This window comes from Musca vetustissima, unplaced genomic scaffold (genome assembly GCF_032173495.1).
Source record: "Musca vetustissima isolate MV318-11 ecotype Yass unplaced genomic scaffold, APGP_CSIRO_Mvet_v1 utg18190, whole genome shotgun sequence".
In the NCBI taxonomy this organism is placed as follows: domain Eukaryota; kingdom Metazoa; phylum Arthropoda; class Insecta; order Diptera; family Muscidae; genus Musca; species Musca vetustissima.
Genome location: NW_026882521.1, coordinates 8,995 through 23,216, shown reverse-complemented (window position 1 = coordinate 23,216; position 14,222 = coordinate 8,995). Strand labels below are relative to the sequence as shown.

At 34.4% G+C, this 14,222-nt stretch overlaps 1 protein-coding gene across 3 annotated transcripts in view; it reads left to right on the top strand.

Moving 5' to 3' along the window:
• The window catches only part of LOC133328988 (metallothionein-2-like), a 37,269-nt gene extending 33,356 nt beyond the window's left edge, over positions 1-3,913 (top strand). The window contains exons 1-2 of one of the 3 annotated variants that reach the window (XM_061537492.1): positions 3,693-3,717; positions 3,790-3,913. In XM_061537492.1, the coding sequence (XP_061393476.1) occupies positions 3,693-3,717; positions 3,790-3,899 (135 nt within the window). In that variant the 3' untranslated portion in view covers positions 3,900-3,913. Of the gene's footprint in view, positions 1-3,692; positions 3,718-3,789 lie in introns of those variants that run through there. The other 2 variants (XR_009754296.1, XR_009754297.1) reach the window with 2 other exon arrangements.
• Positions 3,914-14,222: the final 10,309 nt, after the last annotated feature.

Sequence of the window (14,222 nt, the reverse complement as noted above, 5' to 3'; positions counted from 1 at the left end):
GACTATTTGTGGTGGAGCAACTGAAAAAAGTGGCAAAATGTATCGAATAGATTCGGAAATAATGTAAGTTTGATAAAAATATGACTACATTCCCTTCATATTTAATTTAAATTTTTAACACAAAGGTGAGCAGATGTCCCATCTTCGGACTTCGCCGAGGTATAGTAACAATATTGCGGCGAGCAAAGTTTGAATGCAATTTGCTGTTACGTTATTTAATATTAAATTTACAAAATTTGTGAAATGTTGACCCTTTGTATAGGAAGCACTAAAAGGAGTAGACCGATATTCTCATATGTGAACTTGATTTAAGTTTGGAAGAAATACAGTTTACATGCAATAGTTTACTCCCTTCGAATTTTATCGTGCACACCAGCCAGATATTTATAAATACACACCAAATTATGGCGATTTGGTCTAAAGATATCTGGGTTCTGAAACCAGCGATGTCCACTCAAATTAAACACACATTTAATACGGGCTTGTCAACCTTTATGTACAGCACTCAAACTTTACACTTTTGGCGACACTTAACACTGGCGAATACTTAGCAAGAGTCTAAATACAACCAGAGAGTCTAGAGTCAGCGAGGTCGTTTACCGTGTGTTTCTTATTGCCAACGGGAAATCCCGACGGCTGACGTTCGCGTCTAGCGGCTAGACGCTAGAATATATTTTATTAATTTTTGCTCAGAGTCATACTCAAATTTTCTCTCTTGCCCTCAATGGAATTGCTATGTTTTATGTAAAAATCAGCAGTGCTAACAACATTTTAATGGAAATTTATATCAAAACATATGGCAGTGCAGTTAAAAAGAACAACTCTGACTCCTGACTCTCTGCTTGTGTTTAGACTCTAATACAGACGGGCGATACTTTACAACGATGACGATACTACAAACTGGGAGTGATATTTTATAAACTGGGCAAATTCTATCCAGGTTACAAGTCCTGATATACATTCGCATTACTTATTCTAGAAACTTCTAACTCTAGATCATGGCACAATAAATAGGTAGTACATTCAGCCCAGCTGATGTCTCGATTAATTATCAAAGTGGTTAATTTTACTTGAATTCAATGTGCAAAGTTGCCAACCATGTGAAATATTATAAGAACAATTTTGACAGATGGTCGAGACAAAAACAAAGGTTTTTGTTTTGATATTATTATTGCATGATGCTCCAGATCATTTTTAATGGTTACTTACATCACTTTCCTATAATTTAAAGTAATCGTATATACTTATCGTAATGTAGGGATCTATAATTAAAATATAGGTGTTGCCAATTATGCAATCAATCACATTATTCAACAACAATTTACTCCTATTATCCTTATAAATCTTAAAAAGTTATTAAAAAAATATTCGGGAGAAAATCAACTCTATTGATGTTGCAATCCCAGTTGTTCATGCCAGGAAGTATACGAAATAAATAAAGTTCTGATTTATATTAGGCAGTGAAGGGTTCCCATTCTCTCCTATATACCCATCAACAAGCTATGAAATTGAAGCAATAAAAATTGTCAAACATAAGCCAGGACACATTTCTACCAAAAGAAAAGTAAGGACAAAATTATTTTTAAAACCAGTGAGCGGAGCAGTATAGTCGGACGGGGCCGACCATACGATACCCTACACAACTACCACGGAACTCAAATTTTCTGCGGGTGTTTATTCCGAGCCTGGGCAATATTTCGTGATATTGGCATCCTCTTGCCCGATTAGAGGTAAACAGCACATCTTCCTCACACTGACATATTTTCCGAATATTTCGAGTATTCAGTACAGCTATTGTGCAGATTCCCTTCACCGCGGGTTGTGTTGTGATGTTCGGCTTTCATTTGTGGTCTATATATCGACTCGAAAATAACACAAAAAATTAAGTTTTCGGTCCACTTCATTCCAAAATTATTATGTGATCATCATCGAAAATTATAGGCGTTGTCCTTGACCATAACTGGAACCTTATGGAACATTTCAAAGCGATCAGCGCTATAGTTCTGCGCTCTAGAGTGATAATGGGTTACTAAATAATATACGGATGCGGAGATACCTGTAAATATTTAGGTGTAACTCCCACATCCGAGCACATACAACAATATAATTGGTATTAATTTAAAGGCACTCCTCTTGGATATAATATCAACTTCTCGGGTCTATGTCATTCAGGGGTAAATATATACGCTATAGAATACAAATTTTGTCATTTTTCACACAAAAGTCAGGGTCCATTTGACCCGCTAAATATTGACCGATCTTTATAAAAACAGGCATGCTTATTCTTTGGCCCGATCTCCTTCTCCATGCAAAATTTCACGATGTTCGGGCCATTATTGCGGCCTCTGGAGCGACCAGAAAAACCGACAAAAATGTAGTATTTGGTCCATTTCATCCCCTAAATATTAACCGATCTTTCCCAAAAACAATAGGGGCAGAGATGGTCCGTCAGAAATAGTGACGTAAATGACATACATTTCCGACGTATAATACATACGTCAAAAACGTCGGAAACCCACCCAAAACCATTAGGTTTTTGACAAAATAACTATTTCCATTAATCAATTTGGAAATTACGTATGCTTTACTCAAATCCATATCGAATTTCAAAATTTTCTTCACCAAAAAGTTTAGAATTTTTTATCAGTTCTAAGGAGGAATAGTCAGATTTATGTAAAAATAATATATATTCTTGAAAATAACAGTATATTGTAATAATATTGAAATAAATGACATTTACTACATTTATTACATTTTATACAGGTATATGACGTTTTCGACGTTTACACCTTTTTGACAGTCGAAAACCTAAAAATTCGTCACAGGGACCATCCTTGAATAGGGGTCTTCATTGGCCAGAACTCATCCTACATGCAAAATTTCGTGAAGATTGGTCCATAACTGTGGCCTGTATCGTGTTTACAAATTATAATGGACAGACGGACAGACGGACGGACACACATGTCTAGATCGACTCAGCTAGTCGAGATATGACGATCGGTATACTTAAAGGTGGGTCTAGGACCAATATTTCGCGGCGTTACAAACTTTTGGGACTGCACAAAGCTATAATACCCTGACAACATAGTTGTGTAGGGTATAAATATCCTTCAATTTTATTTATTCAATAACTTTTTCTTAGCTTTCAAAGTCTCAACATAATTCCAGTAATAAATTGAAATTAGTTTTTATTAGAGCAGCATTGTTCTTTGGGTCCATTCTTGCAGACACAGTTGCATTCCTGGTTGCAGGCACAATTTTCACCACATTTCTGAGCTGTACATTGGCAATCTATGAGAGAGGAGAAAAATATATTTATTATCCTAGATATTATGGAAATTATATTGAATAAAATCACTTACTGTAGAAGTAGATTTTTATGAAAATCTTACAAATTATTTTGGTGGAACATAAATAATTCGTATATTCAAAACATATAATTATCTATCATAATAACTCTTTATCATCTACATCGATCACCTTATCAGTGCACACGACTGCTGTTATGCTAAGCAACGTCAAAAATTCGTTGCTAATTACCGAGTGCAAATTCACTCGTTACATTGCTTATATCTCGTATGCATTGACGATAAATATTAACTCATATAAATATAGGTCTGGAGTTTGAGTAAGTCAGTACCAGTCAAAACACAACCAATCTTTCTATTACTTAGAAAAAATATCAATCGAAAATGGTTTGCAAGGGATGCAATAATAGTAAGTATTTTTAATTCCAAGTCATTTATAATATAGCTTGACTAATTAATAAAATATTTCCCTCTATAATAGATTGCCAATGTACAGCCCAGAAATGTGGTGACAATTGCGTCTGCAACCAGGAATGCAACTGTGTCTGCACGAATGGACCCAAGGATCAATGCTGCTCAAATAAAAATTAATTTGAATGATTAATGAAATTATGCGAAAAATAATTGAAATGTAAAAAAAAATAAAAAAAATGTTATATTTTCTTCATATATAAATTCGATTTAATAAGTTATTTTATATCATGGATTATAAAGAATATTTTTCTCAATTTTAAAGAATATTTTTTCTCAATGATTATCACAAGGCGTGGATTTTTTAAAGAATATTTTTTCTCAATGATTATCACAGGCGTGGATTTTTTTTTAAGAATATTTTTTCTCAATGATTATCACAGGCGCGGATTTTTTTTAAGAATATTTTTTCTCAATGATTATCACAGGCGTGGATTTTTTAAAGAATACTTTTTCTCAATGATTACGGTATTTTATATAATAAGACTACCAAGTGGTCCTCTCTATCCCATTTTTTGTTCTAAAAATTTAAATTACCAAACTTTTGTGATTTTAATGTGAAAAGTGAATTAAAACAATCAAAATGGTTTTAACAACTATGAAATGTACTTAAGGGACATTAACATTCAAATCAACACCTCTACGCTTTGATAAGATACTCTCCCAAACCTCCAAATTCCAAAACTGATGTTCGAAAGAAAAAAGGAGGCAGTTTTAATGACGTGGATTTTTTAAAGAATATTTCTTTCAAGGCCTTATCAAGGCGTGGATTTTTTAAAGAATATTTCATTCAAGGCCTTATTAAGGCGTGGATTTTTTAAAGAATATTTTTTCAAGGGTTACACAAGGCGTGGATTTTTTAAAGAATATTTTTTCAAGGGTTACACAAGGCGTGGATTTTTTAAAGAATATTTTTCAAGGCGTTATACAAGGCGTGGATTTTTTAAAGAATATTTTTCAAGGCGTTATACAAGGCGTGGATTTTTTAAAGAATATTTTTTCAAGGCGTTATACAAGGCGTGGATTTTTTAAAGAATATTTTTTCAATGCGTTATACAAGGCGTGGATTTTTTAAAGAATATTTTTTCAAGGCGTTATACAAGGCGTGGATTTTTTAAAGAATATTTTTTGAAGGGTTAAACAAGGCGTGGATTTTTTAAAGAATATTTTTTCAAGGCGTTATACAAGGCGTGGATTTCTTAAAGAATATTTTTTCAAGGCGTTATACAAGGCGTGGATTTTTTAAAGAATATTTTTTCAAGGCGTGGATTTTTTAAAGAATATTTTTTCAAGGCGTTATACAAGGCGTGGATTTTTTAAAGAATATTTTTTCAAGGCGTGGATTTTTTAAAGAATATTTTTTCAAGGCGTGGATTTTTTAAAGAATATTTTTTCAAGGCGTGGATTTTTTAAAGAATATTTTTTCAAGGCGTGGATTTTTTAAAGAATATTTTTTCAAGGCGTGGATTTTTTAAAGAATATTTTTTCAAGGCGTGGATTTTTTAAAGAATATTTTTTCAAGGCGTGGATTTTTTAACTGCAACGCCTGTCTGTCAGAACAAGCTACAAGGTCAATTGTTGTTGTCTATTTACCTGTGATAATAACAACAACATCAGTATAAAAATAACTGCATTTGCATAATAAACAAATGGTTATATTTTTCGGTTATCCGGCTGATAAGATTTTTGTCTCTATAAGAAAGGTAAATATTGGCCGAAATGCTGCTTTGTGCATCTTAATGATCCAAAAATTTGTATAAAAGCAGATTCCGAAATCGTATAGGTATAGTTTTTGAAATTAATCTTCAAAGAACAAAACAACAACTTAAACAAAATGCCTTGCAAAGGATGTGGTAATGGTAAGTTGAAAAAGGAGATTTTTTTTAATTACTAATATATAAAAAAGTCCACAAATCAGACTTATTCAGTGGTCCTTATTTGATATCTATAATATTTTTCCTAATTTAAATATTAATTCTTACCTTTTTATTTCAGACTGCAAATGCACTGCCGAGAAATGTGGCGAAAAATGTGACTGCCCCAAGCCATGCAAATGTATGTGCAAGGATTCGGAACATGCCAAACATGGACACGGATCAACTTGTCATTAGAGATGGAATTATGCACAAGGACTTTCAATAATCATACGATAATGGGACATCATAATTCGGGAGGAGTTTAGACAGGAGTTAAAGGCGAAACCCTAATATATAACGGAAATTATGTACTATATATAAATATAATAAATACTATATATAAATATAATAAATGCATACGTAAAGTTTGATGCCTTTTTTAATGTTTATAAAGACAATGAAAGATTGTTGTTGTTTAAAAAACAATTAATTTTATAATATCATGCGAACGGACTAATCTATTTGAACCAAACTTTGAATAACCTATTATATTAACCAAGCCTAGATCTTGTAGGAAGATGGAACTCATTGTTCCACTCCAACGAACACAGGTTTTATTTGGCGAGGTTGGGTGGAAGCTGCTGCTTCAATATAAAAATTAATATTGCAAGCAAAAATTTGTATGAGTACGTCCCTGGAGGCTATATGTTAAGCGGGACCAATGTTGATTGCATCGTGTAGGAATTACCGAACATTATATGAGGTGCTATGCCTAATTGAGGACTGATATAACTCTATTTCGAAACTAAAATTTTTGCATCAGAATACATTTCTTTATGCTAAATATTAAAACTATCGAAGTCCAACTTTAGGTTCTAGTTTTTTATCTCGATATTCTTCGCAGGTGAAATGATTACAGAGTCTGAGAACGAAACCCAAAACGCGAAGCAAATCAGATAACTATTTTAATGTAAACCAGTAAGGAAAGTAGTAAAGTCGGACGGGACCGACTATATGATACCCTTCACCACTTTGAGTATATTCAACAGATGAATCCTAACAGAAGTCGCATTTTTAAGGGACCAGTAAAATGAAATTGAATTGAAATTTGGTCAGATATAGAAGCTATATCTAAATCTGAACCGATTTCAGGAAACTTAACACACATCATTCTAGACCTAATTTGCTACGCTGTGCCAAATTTCGAGCAAATCGAAAGATATATAGGGACTTTGGTGCACCATTTACATTAAATCTGACGAAAGTATATGTGGGAGCTATATATAAATCTGAACCGATTTTCAGGCAACTTTACACACATCATTCTAGACCTAATTTGCTACGCTGTGCCAAATTTCGAGCTTAAATCGACTCAAAAAGTGATTCTATGCATATTCTCAAAAGGAGCCATGGGTCTATCTCGATTATTTTTGCATGTTACAAACATATGCACAAAACCAGTAAGGAAAGTAGTAAAGTCGGACGGGGCCGACTATATGATACCCTTAACCGCTATGGGTATATTAAACTGGACTATTAGCATGAAATTGGATGAAATAAAATATGTGATATTTATCTAAATGTTAATCTACGTAGATCTATCCATAAAGTATGTAAATCGACTTCAAACAAATATAAATGGGTCATCCGTTGGGCTATGTCTGTACTTCTAGAAAACGCAACTACATAATTCTATGCTCAATTTTGTACGTTGTGCAAAATTTGATGTCAAACTGACTAACATGAGGAGTTTGATGCCCAATTTACTTGAAATCGGGCGAAAATATATATGGAAGCTCTATCCAAATATTAAGCGATTTCAAACAAACTTGTGACAGAAGGTTAGACTAATTTCAGAACGTTTTGTTCCTATTGGTTCTTGGTGCGTCAATTACTTAAAATCAATCTATAATAAAAAGGAGCTATATCTAAATCTGGACCGATTTTCACGAAACAACGCAGACATCACTCTAGGCTCAATTCAGTACGTTATGCCAAATTTTGTGCAAAACGAAAGATATATAGGGACTTTGGTGCAACATTTACATGAAATCGGACGAAACTATATGTGGGAGCTATATAGAAATCTGGACCGATTTTCACGAAACTTGGCAGACATCATTCTAGACTCAATTCAGTACGTTATGCCAAATTTCGGGCAAATCGAAGGATATATATGGACTTTGGTGCACCATTTACATGAAATCGGACGAAACTATATATGGGAGCTATATGTAAATCTTGACCTATTTTCACGAAACTTGGCAGACATCATTCTAGGCCTAAATGATTAGGCTGTACCAAATTTCGTGCAAATCAAAAGATATATAGGGACTTTGGGCACCATTTACATGAAATCGGACGAAACTATATATGGAAGATATATCTAAATCAGGACCGATTTTCATGAAACTTGGCAGACATCATTCTGGGCTCAATTAAGTACGTTATGCCACATTTCGTGCACCTCGAAGGATATATAGGGACTTTGGTGCACCATTTACATGTAATCGGACGAAACTATATATGGGACCTATATCTAAATCTGGACCGATTTTCTCGAAACTTGGCAGACATCATTCTGGGCTCAATTAAGTACGTTATGCCAAATTTCGTGCAAATCGAAGGATATATATGGACTTTGGTGCACCATTTACATGTAATCGGACGAAGCTATATATGGGAGCTATATCTAAATCTGGACCGATTTTCTCGAAACTTGGCAGACATCATTCTAGGCTCAATTCAGTACGTTATACCAAATTTCGTGGAAATCGAAAGATATATAAGAACATTAGGGCACCATTTACATGAAATCAGACGAAACTATATATGGGAGCTATATCTAAATCTGGACCGATTTTCTCGAAACTTGGCAGACATCATTCTGGGCTCAATTAAGTACGTTATGCCAAATTTCGTGCAAATCGAAGGATATATAGGGGCTTTGGTGCACCATTTACATGTAATCGGACGAAGCTATATATGGGAGCTATATCTAAATCTGGACCGATTTTCTCGAAACTTGGCAGACATCATTCTTGGCTCAATTCTGTACGTTATACCAAATTTCGTGCAAATCGAAAGATATATAAGAACATTAGGGCACCATTTACATGAAATCGGACGAAACTATATATGGGAGCTATATCTAAATCTGGACCGATTTTCACGAAAATTGCCAGACATCACTCTAGGCTTAATTCAGTACGTTATGCCAAATTTCGTGCAAATCAAAAGATATATAGGGACTTTGGGGCACCATTTGTATGAAATCGGACGAAACTATATATGGGAGCTATATCTAAATCTGGACCGATTTTCACGAAACTTGGCAGACATCACTCTAGGCTTAATTCAGTACGTTATGCCAAATTTCGTACAAATCAAAAGATATATAGGGACTTAGGGGCACCATTTACATGAAATCGGACGAAACTATATATGGGAGCTATATCTAAATCTGGACCGATTTTCACGAAAATTGGCAGACATCATTATAGGCCTAAATGATTAGCCTGTACCAAATTTCGTGCAGATCGAAAGATATATAGGGACCGTTTACATTAAATCGGTTAAATATATATATGGGAGCTATATCTAAATCTGAACCGATTTTTCCCAATTTCAATAGGGTTCGTCCTTGGGCCGAATAAGTGACCTATGCCAAATTTCATCCAATTCGGATCATAAATGCGACCTGTACTTTGTTTACAATTTAACATGGACAGACAGACGGACAGACGGACGGACGGACGGACATGCATAAATCGACTTAGAAAGTGATTCTATGCATATTCTCAAAAGGAACCATGGGTCTATCTCAATTATTTTTGCCTGTTACAAACATATGCACAAAGACATAATACCCTGTACCACAGCGTGGTGAAGGGTATAAAAATGGGTTTATATGTGGACTACCCCAAAAAGAGGTCGAAAATTTATAATTTTTGGTAGGGATATTTGTTACCATATACGACTACAAAATACTAAATTACAGCGAATTCGGTTTAAAACCGCGCTCAAGAACCCCAAAATACAGAAAATTGGAGGAAATTGGGTAGCCCTTATTTGTGTAGAGATTTGGTACGTATTCAGAATTCAAAATACAAAATTGCAGCCCATTCGATGGAAAAATCTGGTCAAACTGAAAAAAACTGAAAATTGGGGGTACCCTTATATGGGGGCTCCCAGAAAAAGTGGAACTATATTTATAATTTTTAGTGGGGAAAGTTGGTACGATTGGTACGATTGAAAAACGCTCAAGAACCCCAAAGTACCGAAAATTGTGGTGTACACTAAAATCTTCATGGAAAAATCTAGTTGGAATACAATATATATCTGGATCGATTTAGTTCGTCGAAAATGTTGTCCGATGAAGATCGAAATTATATTTCGAGGTGTTAAAAACGTACATCGTAGTTGATTTTGTCTTTTTGCAACAGCTTCAAATTTTTCTCTGAAACTAACAAATGTTTTTGATTATAGCCAAGTTCTTAGTTGATCTATGGATGTCCATCTAGAACTCAGAAATTAAGAATAACAGTCGAAGATGGTGTGTAGCATAGATATTTCATAAACGTCTCTAAAATCTAGTGTCATCCTTATAAACAGTCCATACCAAAATAAAGACCGATACGAAATACATTCTACACATAAGAACTATATGTCATACCTGTATTCATATGCCACAGATATTTTTATTTTGCCCAAGGATGAACCTTATTGAAATTGGTGTAAATCAGTTTAGACTAAAATCTGGATATCAAAAATATTTTCATGTGATTTCACAATAGTTACAAGTCCCAAGTTTTGTTCGATTGCGATGAAGCGAACCGAACTATACCTAAAATGGTGTGTGTTAAGTTTCTTCGTTATCGTTTGAGATATATATTAGTCTTTGTATCATACCTTTTTCGAAAATGCGATTGAATCAACAATGAATGGCACTATTGAGAGATAATTACTGTTTTTAGGGTCAGGGGTCGATCTTATTGATAGTATGGACAACGTTTATTTTCAAGAAGTGAAAACCCGGTCTAAATTCAACATGTCGGCAATTTTCTGGGAAAACATTTTTAGCGACCATGATCCCGGAATGCCAACTTTCTGTTTCTTGAATGGAAATACGTTGAGGTCCATTAAAAATGTTAAATTGTGAAAATATGGTCCTGCGAACCCACATCAAAAATATTTGCAAAAATGTATGGAATTGTTTGTAAATGCCTTGTTAACCTCGAAGTGAGGCTCCAGCGAAATTCTCATACAGTTTATGTCGCTGGTCAGGATCAGTGGCGTGATCCGAAACTATAGTCTTCCCTGCTTTACCCCTCGGCAAACAATGCCATACATTCCCCACTAATAAATAGTTGTTTTTTATAAAAACAACAAACTGGGATTCAGCCTGACTATTTTGCAAAAACAAAACAAATGTCAAACTTCATCAAGTCGGCAAATTTCTGCGAACAAGATTTTTCCGACTAAGATCCCTGGATACCAGCTACAGTTACAGTTAGTCAATGCAGTTGGATCCTTAAAAATGCCAAAAAAAAAGGGGCAGTACCTTTATATGCGGGCTGGACCTAGATTGATATTTTTCTACGTAAATGTGTGTCACCTTCCAAAAATCTGAGATGTCAAATTAAAGTCACAACGGTTATGAAATGAGGCTTTTCAAATACCAAAAACCGGACTTTTACAGGTGCCCTATGTCAGAACATGAACCTATTTTGATAATTATCTGCATAGATGTATATTACCCTCCAATATCCTAAAATGCCAAAGTACAGACACAATCCTCCGAAAACTTTAAAAACACCAAAATGAGCAATAATATTATATTGGGGCCATACCACAACGTGGACCGATATATTTCATTTTTAACACCAAACATCCCTGGAGTTGCAGTATGAGCAAAATTTCAAAGCTCTATGTTAAATATGGCAAGCTCTATTAGACAACATGACTTTCTCACCATAAATTTTCATTCTGTCGATGACGATCCGAATAAATCTACCGTGGGATATTCCTTTGTACTGAACTAAATCCAAAATGATTGCTTGAAAATCTTCGAAGTAATTGACCGCCGGTTTCTTCGGCAAACCTGGTCATGTGTCGACTGCTCTGCTAGATAAAGTAAGATGGATTCCATAATTCATTTTCCTGCAGTCTTCTGAGAAATTAAAAAAAAGAATGTAAAAAAAGTTATAAGTTCGGTCGGGCCGAACTTTGGATACCCTCCACCATAGGTGTACTGACAGATACTTGGGATGAAAATATGGTTAACATACCAAAAAGTGAACCTATACCGATAATTCTACAAACCGATTTATGTAAACTAATATATGCACCAAATACAAATTTCAACAATTTACAATGGGGATTTTTCTTAAAATCTGAAAACCCCAAAGCGTGGACTGATACTAATAACGCATGGTAGAGTGTACAATCCTTAAACTACTGCAATTTAGATTGCAAAGTTACATGCTATGCCAAGTTACATGCTAGGAAATAGAGAATATTTAGGGTTATTATATGAGGGCTATGCCTAATTAGTGACCGATACATGTCAATTTCGAACCCAATATTTTAGTTTTGTATCTCAATTCTTTGCTTCAGGAGGTATCATTATATAGAGGAGACACCTAAATTTCTGGCGATATATTTCATTATCGTCAGGTTCGACTTTTTTATCACGATATCTTTAGAAGGCAGAATGATTACAACAGATGGCTGAATCGTCTTAGAATTCCACATTTTGCAGGGAATAACTGACTGCAATTCGGCTATTTTAATATAAAAAAGGGGGTTATATAGGGACTACCCCTAAAATAGGGTGAATATTTATAATTTTGGTAGGAAGATTTGTTACCATCAAAGAACCTCAAAAAACCGAAAATTAGCGGTATCCTTATATGTGGGGGCTCCCAGAAAAAATGCTACCCAGTAAGAACTCAAAGTACTAAATTAGAGCCAATGCGGCCGAAAAAAGCCTATCAAAACCCCCAAAATACTGAAAATTTAGGGGAAATGTTATATGGGAGTACCAGAAAAAGTGGAGATATTTGGTACCCAATTAGAACCAAATTTCAGCGAATTCGGTTGAAAAACGCACCCAAGAACTCCAAAATACCGAAAATTGGGGGTACCCTTATATGAAAGCTATGCCTAAACATGGACCTATATAGGACATCTTCGAACTTGACTTGCCTGCAGACAAAAGGCGACTCTATGCAAAATTTTGGCGATCTATCTCAATTCGTTTAGACACTAGAGTGATTACAACAGGCAGACGGCCATGCTTAGATCGTCATAGAATTTTACGATGATTAAGAATATATATACTTTATAGGGTCGGAAATGATTATTTCGATGTGTTACAAACGGATAAAACGAATATACCCGCCATACTATGGTGTAGAGTATAAAACAAAACCGACAAAACCTCGCACATAAAGAAAAAATTGTATGGTGAATTATTTCGGTCGTCAGAAGATGACGTGCAAGCGTTTTGGAGGAGTGGAAAAATGTTTTTGATAATTGGTCTGATCGCAGGACAATGTGTCTGGAATATAAAGGTTACGCCCATTTGAGGTGTCTGAATTTTGGCGAATCTTAATGGAACTTGTTTACAAAAAAAAAAAAAAAATCGGTGGGGGGTAAAAATATAAAATTTAGATCCATAGTCCCCATAAGAAGGTCCCTGTCCCATTTTCGGTATCTAAGTGTATGTACCGTTTTCTGTGTGTATAACAAATTCCTGTATGACAATTTTACAAAGACATTGAGGGTTAGAAGAACTTCAATCCGACCGTAAATGATACCATTTTATTTTCGTTATCGATTTGATCGAAATTTCTAAAAACAGAATTCACCTATTTCAAGATTTTAGAAAAGCTATATTCGATGTATGCCAATTTCGGAAATTTAGCCTATCGGTTCACTTAACTTATTAAACTCGGACTAACTCCAAATAATGTATAGGAAGTATAGGCAATATCGATTTAATTTATGGTAAAAAATAATCTCTTATTTTAGAACTAAATATTTCTTCTCAAAACTCTATTTATTCAATGATGTTCTTTTATTTTTTTTAAATAAAAATTTACTCAAATCCCCTTATCTATGTTTACAATAACAATAATAATAACAAACAAAACAACAAAAACATTAAGTAAATAAATATAAGTATTTGTATAAGTGTGTAATTGAGTGTGAATCAACAAGTTTTAGCAACCGAGTGCGATAACAGATTACTCAATTCGAAAAAAAATTTGACACGCAAAAAAGAGATCGTTAGCTGGTGAGTGCAAAAAATTCAGATAATTGAAAGTGTTGCAGTTCTACACCACTCGCTAAACAGTGAACACCGTGTGGAAAAATAAACTGAATTCAGAACAAAAGAAAAGAAAACGAAATGAAATTTTCACAACAGAATGCAAGTGCACACGTCACGCCAATATTGGGGAATATCTGGAAAATTCACAACGAATTGGGTTGACTATATAAGAGACGGCCGTTGGAGTTGTCGATATCAATTAAAGTTTGAAAATATCAAACGCAAGTTATAAAAAAACAACAAAGTTTT